We start from the raw sequence: 17,794 nt of genomic DNA on the forward strand, positions 1-17,794 counted from the left end.
TCTGCCAAAGTGCTCAATACAGTGAAATTCTAGGTGCATTGCTCCCTGAAAAATAGAAATATGCAAAAAAGAGCCCATGGAGCCTCATTTATGTCTCAAAACACAGGACTAGCCAGATATCCCTCCAGGAAGGGCCCAGCCAAGCGGTGGCTTCTGTAGGGAAACCACCAAAACCACCATATTAAGTGGCTCTATAAGTCAATGTAATGACAAGGGAAAAACCAAGGCCAGGTGTCCATCCACATACAGCTGTTTTGGGGTGGTGAACCTCATCAGTGTGGAGCAGGATTCTGGCTAGGTGGGAGCAATGCCTAGTAGAGCCATTAGGGTCTGTTGGCTCTACTAGGCATTGCTCCTACCTAGCCAGAATCCTGCTCCACACTGATGAGGGGTAACAACCTGAAACGGCTGTCTGTGTACGAATACCTGGGCTTGGTCTTTCCCTTGTTTTTCCCTTGTCATTACATTGACTTATAGGGCGAATAAATATGGTGGTTTTGGTGGTTTCCCTACAGGTGCCACCCCTTGTCTGGGCCCTGCCCGGAGGGATATCTGGCTAGTCCTGTGTTTCAAGGCTCTTCAATGAGGCTACACAGGCTCTTTTTTTGCATATGTAATCGTAGAACATTCTAAATCTATGCTCAAGCTGATCATCTACTAGAACCCTTTACATGATAAAAGGGTCAATCAGACCATCATTCAACTAAGACAAGTTGTGGTGCATAAGCTGGAGATTGACATTTGATGCTTTTATTTGTGTTTTTTAGATTTAAAGGGAAACTGTTAACTTGAAATCAAATTACTTACACACTTTTCGTAAAGGTGTGGACAGATTATGTCTGTGCACTTAAGCACCAGGGCCACACCCCTATGTTATTTTAGAGCAGTAATAAAAAGAATTGTACTTATATTTTTTTTGATTATTGCAGCTTCACACATCTACAGTAAAAGGCTATGTTCACACTACGTAAAAGTACGGCCGTTGTTGCAGATGGCAACAACGGACGTACTTTTGGCGCGGTGGAACAATGCCTGTTTCTTTATGGGATCCCGGCCGGAGCGTACACACGTTGTATGCGCTCCGGCCGGGATCCCATACGGGGCTGCAAATAACTGACATGTCAGTTTTTGCCAGCCGGAATTCAGTGAATTCCAGCCGCAGAAAGCCCTGTCAGTTCACACAGTGAAGCGAGCGGCTCCGACCGTTTGCTTCACTGTGTGCCATGGGAAGCTCTGATGCGGGCGCGCGCTGATGCACCCACATCAGAGCTCTGCGGCCGGATGGATCATCAGTCTGGTACTTAAGTAGAGGCCGCGATGATCCGGGCACAGACCGGCCGTTCCGTGAACGGCCGGTCTGATACGTAGTGTGAACATAGCCTAAGGATGAATAGTGTCAGAGCTCTGTAGCCATGTAAGCAGTTTTGGATGTCTTTTCTAGCTGACAGGTTCCCTTTAAGCCGTCTGTTTACATCTATATTGGAGGTTCTGTTTGAAGAGTCATTCACAGATTCTATAATTACTGACTGGGAAATGCTGGAACCCTGTGGACCCTAGTCTATTGGCAAAGGGGTGTGGCTTATATTTTATTGAGAAGCCACAATATAGTTGTAAACAGAACCAGGCACATGTCCACGGGATATGGGGGGACAACATGATATCGGTTTAGCTTCTTGCAGTGAAATATGAGACTGGTCTGACTGATCAGCATCTCCACCTTCTATATAGGAAATGGATTAGATCTTGTATCTGCAATGCATTTTCTATGAATTTGATCCATTGTATCAATAACATGAAATGCTTAGCCTGTTGTAAAATAATTTATAACTAGTACTCACCAGTTCTGACGCTTCAGTCCTGTGCTGGTCCCAACTTTCTGCCATAGAATGCATAGAGCGGAATCTGTCTTGAAATAAACAGAGGTAATTTACAATGTGATGGGCATGCCCTCCACCAACTCTGCACCTAGAAAGTGCTGCAAACCAGCTGTTTATAACCATAATAGCCAGGAACACCTTTAATAGACCTTAAAGTGACACTGTCACCCCCTTTTTGCATTCTGACTTCTCTACACAGGTGTAATGAGTATATTTAGCAGTTTTCATACCTTATTTTATATTATACGTCATGGTGCTTGTTCAAGTAAAAAGTGATCTTTTATCAAGTGCAGATTGTGCTAAGTGGACGGGCTTCACAGCAACAGTGCCACTTAGCCCCACCCACAGCGCCACTTTGCCCCCACCCCTCCATGACATCATAGGCACATAGGCCCCGCCCCCTCACCGACCATTGGAACAGGCTGGCCTAAAGGTCTAGGCCCCACCCCCTCTAGGTCGGCCCATACAATGGACGTTGAGGGGCGAGGCCTATGTGTCGATGTCACTGGGGGGCGGGGCTAAGTGGAGCTGTGCAGTGAAGACCCGCCCACTTAGCACAATCCGCAGATGATAAAAGATCACTTTTTACTTGAACAAGAACCATGACGTATGATATAAAATAAGGTATGAAAACTGCAAAGTTTACCCTTTAAACCTATGTAGAGAAGTCAGAATGCAAAAAGTGTCACTTTAACCCCTTAGCGACCCATGCCGATCTGATACGTCATGGTGCCGCAGGGGGTGTTCAGAGCGGGGTCCCGCCGGGACCCCGCTCTGAACGGCGCTGATCCCGGCTGACATGTGCAGCCGGGCAGTGCCTCTGTTAGCCGGCGCGGGTCCCGTTGCCGCGCCGGCTAATTAAGCACTTCAATGCAGCTGTCAAACCTGACAGCTGCATTGAAGTGCTTTATGCACACTATCCCTGGTGTCTAGTGGGTCGGATCTCCCGGGGGGGAGATCCGTTCTTCTGCCCGTGGCGGGCCTCAGCGTCAGAATGACGCTGATCCCGGCTCGGCAAGAGATTGCTATGGCCTGCAGCAATCCATAGCAATCTATGACCGATCTCATGGATCTTTGCTGTGTATATACACAGCATTGATCTCTATGAGAGATCATTGCTGTGTATATACAAGCCCCCCAGGGGGGCTTCTAGTCCATGTAAAAAAAAAAGTAAAAAAGTGTTTTTATTAATAAAAAATCCCCTCCCCTAATAAAAGTCCAAATCACCCCCCTTTTCCCATTTTATAAATATAAATTAATAAATAAACAAATAAATAAACATATTTAGTATCGCCGCACACGTAATCGCCCGAACTGTTAATTAATCACATTCCTGATCTCGCACGGTAAACGGCGTCAGCGCAAAAAAATTCCAAAGTGCAAAATTGCGCATTTTTGGTCGCATCAAATCCAGAAAAAATGTAATAAAAAGTGATCAAAAAGTCGTATATGCGCAATCAAGGTACCGATAGAAAGAACGCATCATGGCGCAAAAACTGACACCTCACACAGCCCCATAGACCAAAGCCTGGGAATGGAGCGATTTTAAGGAACGTATATTTGTTAACAACGGTTTGAATTTTTTACAGGTCAGCCGATACAATAAAAGTTATACATGTTATATATCATAGTAATCGTAATGACTTGAGTTTTACCATGGGACGAACGGCGTAAATGCAAAACTCCCCGAAATCAAAACAAATTAGTTTTTTTTTCAATTTGACAGCGCAAATGATTTTTTTCCGGTTTCGCAGCATATGTTATGGAAAAATAATGCCTGTCATTGCAAAGTACAATTGGTTTCACAAAAAATAAGCGCTCATATACGTCTCTAGGTGAAAAAATGCAAGCGCTGTTGACTTTTAAACTTAAAATGGAATAAGCAAAAGCGCAAAAAACGAAAATTGGCTTTGACCTTAAGGGGTTAATGGTGGAATGCATGTAAAGTCTGTGTAAGTCTATCATACCTTTTTGAAACAAATTTTTTTTTTTCTTTCTTTCAGATTGATGACATTGACTTGATTAGTGCAAATATGGAGAATGCTCTGGCTTCCATCGGAGGATTTTGCTGTGGTCGTTCATTTGTAATTGACCATCAAGTATGTTGTAAATTTCTTTCTAATTTTGACAGATGTTTATAGTCATATCCATTATCTCTTACTGCTCTTTCTAGAACTCCTTATTATTTTTTTAACAATAAGGTATAAGGGTTTATCCTAATTTGTTAGTTGAGATGATATTTTCTTACATTTACATGCATTTTATCAGACTCAGGCCATGTTCACACGTCGTAAGAGACCGGCCGTTCAGTGACCCGTCCGGGTCACGGAACGTCCAGTCTCTGAAAAGATCATCCCGAACGGTACTGTACTACTGGCTGGATGATCTTTTTGTCCGCAGTGTTCTGATGCAGGCGCATCCGTGCGCGCCCGCATCAGAACTCCCCACTGCACACTATGGAGCGAGCGGATGTGAACTGACATGGTTTTCTACGGCCGCTATTCACTGAATATGACATATCAGTTGTTTGTGGCGCCGCAAAAGATACCAGCCAGAGCGTATACTATTTGTATACGCTCCAGCCCGGATCCCATAGGCAACAAAGGCACGTATATTTTCGTAATAATCACTGCCGTTGTATAACGCCCGTGGTTTTACGAAAATATACATTGTGTGAACATAACCTGAAGATGTACTAAATACAGCCAACTCTATTCCACATAGCAGCTAATGTAGGTAGCAGCAAGGCTTTTGAACAGCTAGTGAATATGGCTAAATCAAAGACTCCGAATGAGGGGTCAGATTGTGTAGTAAAAAAATTCACTAAATGTTACTAGTAATCTTTGTATGGAAAAGCAAGGTTGACTACACTGTTTCATATCCAAAGGTATGCTACTGCATATCATCTTGTCAGATGACAATATTGGAATTCTTTTGGTCATTGAGGCCCTATGGATATATTTTGTGTATGCAACGAGACGAAAGATGCTCCTGCCAAATAGATGTAAGTCAATTGAACCTGACAGTTTGGACAGGACATCTAGTCATCTAGTGTGTTTGGGATTTCCTGACTCCATACCAGTGCTAACATGCCAAATGTCCTGCAGTAGATGAGCCAATTTTAGGTGTCTGGCATAATAGTGTCTTCTGTTTCACTTATAGAGACTCTCTGGCCAAGGTTACTGTTTCTCAGCATCTCTTCCTCCTTTGCTCGCTTCTGCTGCTATTGAAGGTCTTAACATTATGGAGGAAAACTCAGGTATTGTTTTTTTCATATTTATTTTTTGAAAGGCTTCGTTTCTGTGTTCTTTGCAATGTTATAATGACAGTGTCCTTCACTTACCTGCTATGTATTATTATTTATTTAACTTTTTTGGTAAATTTATAGTTCCCTTAGGGGACTTAACACACAATCACCTTATTGAAATATATTCACTGCTGAACAATACACTGCATAATACTTTATGTCCTATTACATCCTGCTTATGGCAGAGCATACTAGGAGCAAAATCATGGCAGCCATAGAGGCCTTCAGAAAGCCTCCAGCTGTCATGCAAAAAGATAGTGTTGTTGGGTGGGTAGGGGGGGCAGATAAAGGTCAGACAGGACCAGCACACTGCTTCTTACCACCTACCTATTGACCGTGGCGTCCTAGGGAGATAAACAACTGGTCAACTGCTTATATCAGCTGATACCTGACATTTATGGAGCAGCCTCCCCATCGCATGTTTACCATACCAGATGTTGCCAAGGGATTACAACACTATTTTGATTTGTGTCACTTTGTATCAAATTTTTATTAATTAGAATCATCAGAAAAAGAATTGTATGTTTAAGAAGACTTTAACCTTTGTCCAGTTTCTTATTTTAATAAAGTTTTTAAATTTAAAACCAGCCAGCAAATGGGACAATATTTCTTCAATCTTCTGTGGCTTTTGCTTGCTGCTAGTAAAAATTACCACCTTTTTTTAATTTAAATAATTTCTGTTTTTTATTTTATTTTTTTATAGACATATTCCTCACCTTAAAAGACAAGTGCCAAAGAATACATAAAGCACTGCAAGGGTATGTATAGAATATTCCATTTAATCCTGTTGTTTTAATGTTACCTTTTCAATCTGCTCAGTTCTTCCTGCTCTATAACAAGATGGCGATGGATTAGATAGCATTTTCTTGCTTACAGGTTCCCTCTAAAGGGTTTAATATATGCCCAGGAGGGGGTGAAAGCGGAGAAAAATATCGTACACTTTGCTGGCTCCTGTGCTGCCACCCATGTTATGCCACTCCAGTCCCTGCTGTCTGGCCAGAACACTGGTGTGGCCTGTGATATCAAGATCCTTAATCAGCAAGCAGCCGCATAGCAGGGGCCAGAGTGGCATAACTTATGGTGGCAGAGGAGCAAGGTATTTAAGTGTGTGTGTGTGTGTGTGTGTGTGTGTGTGTGTGTGTTTTTTTTTTTTTTTTTTTTTTTTTTGTAACAACAAGCCGGGAGAAGACCACACTGACTGTGATCCTCTCCTGGCTCTGTGTGACATGATGATTCAGGCTCCGGTGGTCTGTGGAGCCTGACTCTTGGCACAGCATGGTCAGCAGGTCCTACCCCAATTTTTTCTCACAATCAGTATGAATCTGAATACTTAGACCCAGATTAACCAAAACTTTTAACATTTCTTTTTGACATGTTAAAAGTTTTTTTTAAACAGTGGCACTTTATAGTGTACCTGCCGTTATTTTTTTTAAAAAAAAGAAAAACTTTGAAGTTTTGATCCATCAGGGTCTGAGTATGCAGACCCATACCGATCAGGAGATAGAACGGGGAGAAGACTCGCTGAAAAGAACTGCACCAAGAGCGGAACCGGGTAGTGTTTAGAAAAAAGCACTGCACCACCAGGATCCCTGTGCTGGCACCGATCGGGTAATGTTAAAAAAATAAATAAGTAAATAAAAAATTTACCCGATATATTCCCTTTAAGTATTTCTGGATAGTAGTAAGAAGAACTCTTTGTATCATAGAGCATATAAGAAGGACATTGTGACTGGCCTATGCTTAAACAGAAGACATGACATTGTTTTATGCAAGGACCATTCATACAAATAATGTCTTCATTTTGTGTGAAGCCCTTAGGCAGTGTTAAACTTCACAAGGAAATGTGGCAGAAGCCTTCAGTCCCGTTCTACATCACAAAAGACACTTGGCTGTATTTCTTAGCAGTCTGTACAATGTCATCTAGATGTTATCTGTTATCCATTGACCTTAAAATTTGGTACCAATTTGGCATAAATGGGACTCTGTTTGCCTTTTATTATACGATTTAGATATACGATTTATATGTCTAAACGCTGATAGTTATAAAAACCAAATTGTTGCTTCAATATCGTTAAACGATCGATTGGGCGAATTATCGCTCCGTGTAAACGCAGCATTAGGGAGTTAAATTTCCAGCATCAGCAGGATCGCTGTCGTCAGTAATTAGCAGTGGATATTTGCTGCAGATGGCAGCAGACAACTGCTGTGTATGGATTATGCTTAGCTCCTGAGCCTGTTCCATACAAGAGGTTAACATAACGTAACTCCACAAAATTTCTTGGGAACTTCTGAAATTGTTTTTGTAATACATTATATAAATAGGAACTCCTTAGCCAGTGAGTACAGCAGTTTTAAAGAGAAGTGTTTTTTTTTTTTTGTTTTTTTTTTTTTTACTTTTGTCTACTACTACTTCTTTGTTGTACTTACTGTAGGATTACCTGATATTTTTTTTACTCCCACTCAACTTGCATTTCTTTTATGTAGTGTTGAAGGTTTGAAGGTAGTTGGTGAGAACTTCTCAGCTGCCTTTCATCTGCAGTTACAAAAAAGCACGGGATGCCGGGAAAAAGACACAAAACTGCTACAAGAGATTGTAGATCACGTAAGTGCTGCAAATGACCACTGATTTATTCTTGGACTAAAGTTTAAACTCCTGCATACCTGAAAGCATAAAGTACTATAATAAATGACAGTAATCATTGCCAGACCTAGCAGCGTTCTCCTTGACCCTTTCAACCATTTCCTTAGAGACTAGTGTTATGATTTTACACATAAATATGCACAGCATACAATAGTGAAAACTGAACCTCTTAGTGACACGAGTCCTCATTTTTTAAGTTACGGCTTGAGCTTGGATAAATCCTCAAATTATAACAGTCAGGCCCCATTCACACGTCCGTGTCAGTTTTTACTGTCAGGAAATCCTGATCAGGAGACCTCAAATGTCATTAGGAAAGTATCAGGATTTCCTGACAGTAATCCGTTTTTACCATCAGGAAAAACCTTCAGGATTTCCTGATGAGATGGTCTAGTATGCCAACATAAATCACAGGTACCCACACAGCCCCTAGTGTACCTGGATGGCCACAGGCTGCAGAACTACAACTCCCATCATGGCCTGTCAGCAGAGCCATGATGGGAGTTGTACTTCTGCAACCTGGATGGCCACAGGCTGCAGAACTACAACTCCCATCATGGCCTGCCAGCAGAGCCATGATGGGAGTTGTACTTCTGCAACCTGGATGGCCACAGGCTGCAGAACTACAACTCCCATCATGGCCTGTCAGCAGAGCCATGATGGGAGTTGTACTTCTGCAACCTGGATGGCCACAGGCTGCAGAACTACAACTCCCATCATGGCCTGGCAACTCCATCAGAGCATGGTGGGAGTAGTAGTCCTAAACGGGTAATCTGCTCTGTCCGGGCAGCGAGGTTGAGGTCCGGGCAGAGTGCAGTGCAGAGATCCGGGCGGCGGCAGCGGTCGGAGGTGCGGAGCATGCGGCGGGCCGGTGGTGAGTTTCCGGGGGGCGAAGGGGATGGAGCGGGCGGGCGGGCTGCACCGCACCGCACTCTGGCCGGCCAGCCCTGTCGTACCGGGCACAGTGTGCGGTGCGGGTGGTCGGCCCCGTGGTGAGGTCCTGGCTCTCTACCATTCCGGAATCACGGGCACTTTCCTGATATACATCAGGAAAATTCCCGTGATTCCGGCGCTCCCATAGACTTCTATGGGGGCGTCCGTGCCGGATTTCCGGACGAAAATAGGACAGGATCTAAAAAATCTGGTCCTATTTTCCGGAACGGACGCCCTTCCGGAAAAATCCGGAAGGGTGTCCGTGTCTAATGTTAGCCTATGAGTCTGGAAATCCGTCCGGATTTCCTGATAGGAAATCCGGACAGATTTTCCGGACGTGTGAAGGGGGCCTAAGGAATTACATTTGATTTCACTTTTCCCTACACCTGCTTCACCAGCTGTAAAGTCTCCTCCTATTTATCCTATCCTGTTTACTCCCCCATTGAACATAAGGGTGAGGACATCTTTGGAGAGACATTTGGGCACCCTCCGGAAAGTGTACCCAGCGTTTAAAAGAAATTGGGTAGATATCACCCCATGTAATAAAGGTACCAATAAGCTGAGGAGCCAGTCTTTGTCTTTCAGCAAGTTAAAAAAAAAAATCATTGTCCGCTAGCTAAGCATCGCTCCATGTAGGAGGTGTGCAGTCAGCAGTTGATTAAAGTATATAGAAAATAATAAAGCTGTATACTCAAAGCCCGTCCCCGCTTCCTGTTGTCGTCCTACATTCCTATGAAATATACACTTCCTGGGGTGGTTTATGTGACTGGCCACATTGTCAGACATCTTCCTAATGTGTATAGGAGGCATTTGGACAATCCACAATAGCAGATGTTGAGAAAAAGAAGGTTCAATGTTTCTACTTCAGAGGACATGTTGCCAAAAATGTCTGCCACCAACTTATTCTTTGTGTGTTCCCATATCAGACATTGATGACATCTATATTTCATAGCCTTTACTTTCTACACACCAGTTATGAGAAGGATCCTGGTGTTTGGGACGGAACATAATACATACCATAAACACAAGTAATTATCTAAATATACTACAAACGTCGCTGTCCTTATCCTGCTTGCCTCTGTTAGCTGCTGCTGACTGGATGGCTATGGGGGTAGTATAGAAGTTTAGTTCCAGAAGTGAAAGGTTTGGTATAAATGTCTAAATGCATAACATCTGGGCCTCATATTAAACCCAATTTATTTCTGTTCCAGTGCATGAATAGGAAAATTGCATTAACTCAAGCTCGTTATTTGGAAAAAGAGGAGAAAATTCTCCCGTCACCAAGGTCAGTAACTATATAGGTTCCTTTTGTAAATCTTTAATAGCTGGATCCTCTATTGTATCTTAGCTCTTCTTGGTGTAATATCACTCGTGTCATTACCAGCATATATTTACAGTGCAGTTAAGGTTATTTATAGGAGTCTAATGAATGCTATGGCAGACTTATTTTCTATGCTACCATCACAAAATTAAAGGAGAATTTATACAATTAAAGAACAGGTACCACAAACAAGTTATATAACAGGGTATGAGTCAAATCCCAGAACTACTCAACAGCCTGACTGGAGATCAGCCTAGATGCACAAATGAAAAATTAAGATTCATAAATAGATTTTTTTTTTTTTTTGCTTAATAATGTACATACAGCCTTTTTACCTATTGGAAAGCTGCTTCAGATGGAGTTTTTCATGTATCACTGTACAGCAAAGGTAATTCCGTAGAATGTTCTTGCAGGGGTAGAGAGCTTACTGGTGTTGCCTACAGAGTTGAGTGAATTTCGAGCATGCTCTGATTCGTCTAACATTGGTGGCTGCTGAAGTTAGATGCAGCCTTAGGGAATCCTGGAAAACATGGATCTAACCTAAGGTTTCATCCAACTTCAGCAGCCACCACTAATGCTGCATGCTTAGGTTGGAACGAACCAAAGCATGCTTTAAGTTCGCTCAACTCTGTAGATGACACATGTAGGCTGTCTACCCCTGGTAGTAACAGAACATAAACATTAAAGGGAAACTTCTATATCAAGCGGGCCGGCTAGCCGGGATCCGTGCACCCCCCTAACCCAACAAATTAGCTCGGAACATAAAACAGGTGAGCTGACACCACCCACGATACTTGTACACATTAAAGGGAAACTGACAGCACAGATATGCATATGTCCATGCTTCTAGTTTCCAAATCCTGGTCACAAGAGCATTGCATACGTACTCGCCCCGCACAGCATCAGCCTGCCCCGCCATCTCCAGCAGCCACTGTATCTTCATGTCACCACCCTGCTGCTCCTCCTGGTACTAGAAACACTGAGCCCTAAATCCCTTGCATAGATAAAAACCTAAAGGGGTGTTCCAGATGGTGCACTTTCTTTCACTCTCACTCCCTCTCCATTAAAATTGAAAAAAAAAAAAGTGTCCTTTCCCCACTGGCCCATATGTGCTTCATTGCTTGGGGCATATGACCTTTTTTCCTTTTATAATGTTTTCAATTCTCTTCAAGGATCAGTACAGTTTGCATACAGTACTAAAATCAGGTTATTTTAAGCGTGCATTAATGGGAAGATGAGAGAGGCAGTTTTTGCTTGCACTGAATGACCTGTTATTTTTTTGTATTTTACAGCATAAGAGTAATAGTGACTGTGGAGCATACAGATGAAGAACTAGACATGGCTGCCTCTGTGATAAAGCAAGCCGCCACCTTGATACTAAATTAATTTTTTTTTCTTTTTGTTGCAACATTTCTAATAAATTTAGGACATGCTAATTATGGTAAGCTCTTGTGTCAAATCCAGAGAGCTTAACAGCAGCGTACACTCCAGGTCTAAGGAATTAAAAAGACAGAAGAAAAGAAAAAAAAAAAAAAAAAAAAAGCAGAAAACCAAATAATGGTGCATGTACAGATCATGTCATGGACCACCTTTTTAGTACTGTTACGCTGTGATTTTTTTTCTTATTCTGTTTACTTTCGAATAAATTTCTATTAAAAAAAAAAACAACAAAAAAACATAAAGGTATTTCTCACAGAGAAGTGAATGCAAACCAATGATCATTTTTGTATTGCAAGCTGAAACAAAAACCTTCCAACTTTATTGTATTAAAGAGACCACCGACCGCTGCGTTTATATTTATACATACAGTTCCTGTGCATATTTTGATAGGTATATGCTTCTATATAAATGTGTACTTATATGCAAACGAATACATGCACACTTATTATGTTGGACCTTTGCTATTGATTACAATGTTTAAAGAGAGGAAAGCAGATTGTAGTAACAAACAGAGTATGGCTTTTTTATATTCCTAACTGTGTGTTGAAGCACTGGATAAAAGTATATAGAGTAACTGGTTTTTTTTTATGAACTAACTAAAATTACTATTTATTTGTAGCTTGTAATGAAAGAATAACTTCATTTTTTTTTTTAAACATTGTTCATGGTAACTCTAAAGCTCCATAGATTACACCACTCTATGGGGGGGATTTATCAAGTGTTTATAGTAGGAATATTCTTGGTTTGCCTATAGCGGCCTATAACAGCTCAGTTTTTATTATACCAGAATTCATGATTACTTGAAAGCTGAGCTGGGATTGGCTCCTATGGGCACCAAAGAATATTCCTACTGTAGGAATGCCTAAAAAAATCTCCCCCATATGGATTTAGCCAAACACTTCATTTTTATGCAAGCTGTAAGAACTTGCTTTACAGTTTTGATTTGGCTCTCCATATCTGTATCATATGCATTCAAGTGAAGTATATCCTTTATGAAACAGTAGCGCTACAGTCTCTCTGTACAGGGTTAGTGAAATTAAACTTCCCACAGATCAGGGCACCCTGGATGGCATTCTGCTGCTCTAATTGGACAGTGGGCACTGATGCAGTCGCCATTTATTAAATGAAATGTTGGTACAAACTGATAGGTGGTTTTTAGCAGTAACACTATTGTATTTGTATTGTATATATTAAGGGGTTAGATGGCATGGGTGATCACCTGTTATTTCCGAACAGTGTGGTCTCCTTCACTCAAGCTTGCTTTGTGTGACTTACTGTATAATTGTAAGGTTTCTTGAATGACCAGCTCTACTGTGACAGACCTGCATCAGTGTCAGATCAAATAACAGTATTCCTTGGCAAAAGGCTAATTAAACTGCCTTGCTGTGGCCAGTGGTGGAAAATCATGGTTTTGTGGCTGTAACAAACCAAGGGGGACATATTTAACATTTGTATTTTTATTTGCATAGCCACAGTGCTACCCATTGTTGACTTTATGTACTAAAATTTGAAATGGAATCAATGGTAAACGAGATGTGTGAATTGCCCATTGTCCGATTTTTGTCTCATTTGGAGCTCTGAGTTGGAGGAAGTTCAGTTTTGCTAACCCTGTAAATATCAAAGACTGTAAATTCACCATTGTTAAAACTGTCTGTGCCATAGGCGAGAGCTACATTTCTGTGTCTGTCTGTGATTCCTTTAGGTTACAAGCACATTAGCAGGCTTAAAGGCATCTGTTTTAGAACTATTACCCAAGCATGTCATATTCAGTGTAAATTTGCTATTTTCTGATCTTTTTTAAGTTACTTGAAAGGGGTTGACCACTTTATAGTGGAAAAGTTCAGTCTACAGTATTAGTAAGTGTACTCAATGCACTTATTGACATCAGCTCCCTGTGTACCTCATAGCACTAAAATCAGACTCCCTTCCTCCATGGGGGCTCTCCTGCTCTGAGGTGATTCTGTCCATACGATGGCTAACACGGAGGAGCATGTGACCATGCCCCACCCCCTAATGTCCTCCATAGGCATATACAGGCTCAGTGGTGGACACTAAGGGTGGGGCATGGCCCTATGCTCCTCCATGTTGGCCATCTTATAGACAGAATCACAGCAAGACAGGACAGCACAGCCTGGAGGAGGGAAGTCTGATTTTAGCTAAAAGAGGCATACAGGCAGCTGCTGTCAGTGCTGTGACTACACTTATACTGTACGCTAAACATTTATACCATAAAGTGGCCGACCCCTTTAATCACTTGAAAATGCATGATGAAAATATCGCCCACAATTCTTCCTGGAAACCATTTACAAAGGTTTAGAAAAAATATAAGTTGGCTTTTTAGAAAGGAAAAACCCTGCCATCATGTGACTGCCCTTTTGGTGACAAACAATGCAGAAAACCATTTAGGGCTTTGACAATGATTAGATATGTGATCATGACGGCAGCCACACATTGCTTGTAGAAAAGTTACTTAAAGTTACTTATCCGCTGGCCATTTGTAAAGTTATAAAACTTAGTTTACCTTGTAAGCTAAAGTGCCGCACAGGCAGCTCAGAGCTCGCTCCCTCCCCCACTTCTCCCTATTTTGACGATTAATTGACTTCCAGCACTAAACTATTCATCAGTCACGTTAGGGAGATTGGGGGTGTACATGCTGCTGCTTGGCTCTGCTTCTGGGGCACTTCATCTTGTAAGAAAAGCAAAATTATATTACTTGGAATGGATGAGGTATTCATCTTATCTCCTCCCCAGCTAGCTGTCTGTGTCTGCCACCGTGTGCCTGGTTCATTTTTCATGCATACCATTGTCTACCTGCCATGTCTGTCTTCAATAAGGACACTCATACATGAGGATGTGCAACCAGAGGTTTATATTTGCTAGCTTAGAAAAATGCTCTTTTCACTTTACTACTTTCTTGTCATGTGCTGCCTGTATTTGTAATTAAAACTATGATATATTTTATTTTACCCTCTTACAAAGTCAGAACACGGAGCATTGTGGGAGCTGGAGACATACTTAAAATAATTGTTGTGTAAAATGTTTAGCGCAATTTGCATAATCCATGGTAAAATAGCACAATTTTTGCAGCTATTTTAGAAAAATTCCGAGAGGAAAAAACTCAAAACCACACTGTGTAGACACAGCCTAACTATAGTCATAGGAACTATGTTGGAGAGAAGGACTTTGGGTGTTGTACTTGGCCACAATACCGCCCAGTATACCAGCTGCCATTTCCCATTGTTAATTCAGGTGGAAGAAGCAGGTGAAGTGTTATTGCCCCTTTTTAAGGTCTTGACTAGGGATGGTCCGACAGAGTTCGGTTTAGGTTCGTACGAACCCGAACCCTCGGTAATGATTCCCGCTGTCTGCCCGCTCCGTGCAGTGGGCGCATCCAGCGGGAGGACTGCCTGGAAAACTGGGATATAGCCATAGGCTGTATCCCAGTTTTTCAGGCGTTCCTCCCCCTGTATCCGCCCTCTCCACGGAGCGGGCAGACAGCGGGAATCTGATGCCGAGCGTTCAGGTTCATACGATCCCCAACCTCGGCAGGTTCGGACCATGCCTAGTCTTGACTATATTGTTTTTAAGACACTTGGGGGAGAGAAATAAAACCCAGATCTTTAACAGTAGTTCAGGCTGTTTGAAAATCTGGCGCATCATGGTGCTGTATTTATGTCCCACCCCCTTTTATCCAAAGCTCCCTCTGCTTCCCGCCAAACTCTCCCTGCTTGTCGAGCGTGGTGCACTTCCTTATTCCCCCCCCCCCCCCGAAACTGATGCAAATTTTTTTATTTACTTTCATTTATTCCCCCCGTGTCAAATTTTGAACAAAAGTTTACAACAAGTTATGTAATTGAATAAAGAAAATCATAATAACCTTGATACAAAAACTGTAAAAGTATCTGCAAATCTGCTTTAACTTTGTAGTTTAAAACTTTAGAACCTTAGAAGTACAACTTCTTTGCACTTATACCATAGGGCACTAACATACGGCAGTCGATTCCTCAACTTTGTTTGCAGAGGTGAAGTGGTCTTTCTAATCGTCTTCTAATGGAAATGTTAAAATATACATTTTAGTAACTGTCAATGAGTATTGTTATGGCGTCCAAAACCTATGGTAAATAAGCTTTTAAACAATCATTTGTAATGACTGATATTTTGTACTAAATTTTCTTTGGAGTTTTTTTTAAACATGTGCCTTTTTGTTGCTGCTAAAAATAAAAAAAAGTAAACTGCTAGAATTGGAATAGATTTTTGTTTAACAGTACATTTGTCTTTATGTGCATTGGTATTTTTTTTTTTTTTTTTTTCTTAGAACAACATTGTGTATTACAAATTAAATGGGCACTGTAAAAAAAAAAAAAAAAAAACAACAACAAACTTTTGACTTCACAGGGACACAATAAAACGGTCAGCACCCCAATACCACTTTTTACACTGTACAGGTTACATGCTGCTGTGGCTAAAATAGACAAAACATGAAAAATGCATCAGCAAACCTGCAAGTGCTAGGGTTTACCGTACATGCTCCCTCCGTCATATACATGATATAGATATTTCAAATTGAAAAACTTCTCTAAAATTTTGTTGAAAAAAAGTTTTGGCCAAATTTGATCAAATAAAGTGTACTATCTCACCACGTCAAGGAGAACCACAGAGGGATGGTCCTATACTGAAACTGGCCTCTCTTGGGCTAATACAAACCCTACAAAACTGGGCATGCAGGATCCAACTGTACTTGGAGTGCAAGCCAAAAAGAGGTAGCCACACCCCACACAAGAAAAATGCATTTTTCTTTTTTGTCTTTATTTTAGCCACAGCAGCATGCACTTGCATAGTGTGAACAGTGGTATTGGGGTGCTGACCATTTTTTTGTGTTATATATATATATATATATATATATATATATATATATATATATATATATATATATATATATATATATATATATATATATATATATGTGTGTGTGTGTGTAGGGGGGGCTACATCCTTTTGGCATGTACTTTTTTTTTTTTTTTTTTTTATTGGTGTCACATGGAAAAGTAAAAAGTTATGATCGGCCAGGGTGACCCTGAGACCACTACCGTTGAGGAAACAAGATGGGAGGAGTATCTGTAATCTCTCTCTAGGCAGCTTCATTATAATGGCCCATTTACACAGAAAGATTATCTGCCCAAGATTTGAAGCCAAAGCCATGGAATATTCTGACATCTGTGTCACTAGATTTTTTTTTTAACAGCTCTTCATATATGAAATAGCAGAGTCTGTTATGCCATTCCATCCTTATGATTATTTTTTTTTTGTAATATAATGTTCTGAGATTGTCAGGGGAAAAAACCCAAACACCAATATTGCGTTAAACTAACCCTGCAAACATGTCTCCCACTGCACATGCACAACTTCAATGGTAAACTTAAAGTGAATTTTGTAGGATAAAAAAATTGTGACCTGAGGCCGTTCTGCTTCAAAGGACTTCTGTATATTACATTTGTATAATGTGTTTTGACATTAATCTTCCAAATGAAAGTTTTTACTTTATCTCTTCTGATAAGATCAAGTCCAGTTTTTCGATAAAAACTAATGGGATAAGTAGAACTAATAAAGGTTACTATGACTGACCCCATCCAAACATTTCATGATATAGGCATTAGCCTGCCCTAAGCCAGATGAATTCTTAATATAACTTAGTTAAACTGCTTACAATAGGCCTTGCCTACATCTCCCTGCTAATTGTACAGAAAATCACCATAAAATCCTATTGCTAAGCAATATTTACAAAAATTAAAATCATTAAAGGGCTTCTCCAGCAAAAATCATTTTCAAATCAACTGGTTTCAGGAAGTTATGTAGATTTTGTAATTCTAATTAAAAATCTTGTCTTCCCATACAGCGATCGGGGTAGATGGCCTGCTATAATGTATAGCAGGCCATCATAGCTTGACGATTGCTGCTGCTGGCTGATCAATTCAGATCAGCTGAAAACAGCTATCCAGGTCATCGGTGGCTCGAAAAGCAATGGCGATTGGTGCTGTCCGAGACAGCACGGACCACCATTAGTGTCCTGGATGGGGGTGGTCACCGTGCCACCGCCACGATCGCTTCCTCCCCCCCCCCTTTTTTTTTTCTATATTCTACCGCCACTTTCTGCTGATAAGTACCGCACATAAGTGCTGCATTTATCAGCAACTCCTTTCTTGGCATAGGTGTTTTTTTATTATTATTATTATTACTGTAAAAAAACAAACAAAAAAAGAAAAACACTACATTTCACTACA

The 17,794-nt window shown here is 41.1% G+C and overlaps 1 protein-coding gene across 1 annotated transcript in view; it reads left to right on the forward strand.

Annotated features, from left to right (window-relative positions):
* Positions 1-15,757, forward strand: part of SPTLC1 (serine palmitoyltransferase long chain base subunit 1) — a 50,639-nt gene extending 34,882 nt beyond the window's left edge. The window contains exons 10-15 of the mRNA XM_069961676.1: positions 3,881-3,976; positions 5,040-5,136; positions 5,888-5,942; positions 7,669-7,786; positions 9,967-10,040; positions 11,369-15,757. Coding sequence (XP_069817777.1) covers positions 3,881-3,976; positions 5,040-5,136; positions 5,888-5,942; positions 7,669-7,786; positions 9,967-10,040; positions 11,369-11,462 — 534 coding nt within the window. The 3' untranslated portion in view covers positions 11,463-15,757. The remainder of the gene's footprint in view (positions 1-3,880; positions 3,977-5,039; positions 5,137-5,887; positions 5,943-7,668; positions 7,787-9,966; positions 10,041-11,368) is intronic.
* Positions 15,758-17,794: the final 2,037 nt, after the last annotated feature.

Source organism: Dendropsophus ebraccatus, chromosome 3 (genome assembly GCF_027789765.1).
Source record: "Dendropsophus ebraccatus isolate aDenEbr1 chromosome 3, aDenEbr1.pat, whole genome shotgun sequence".
NCBI classification, from domain to species: Eukaryota; Metazoa; Chordata; class Amphibia; order Anura; family Hylidae; genus Dendropsophus; species Dendropsophus ebraccatus.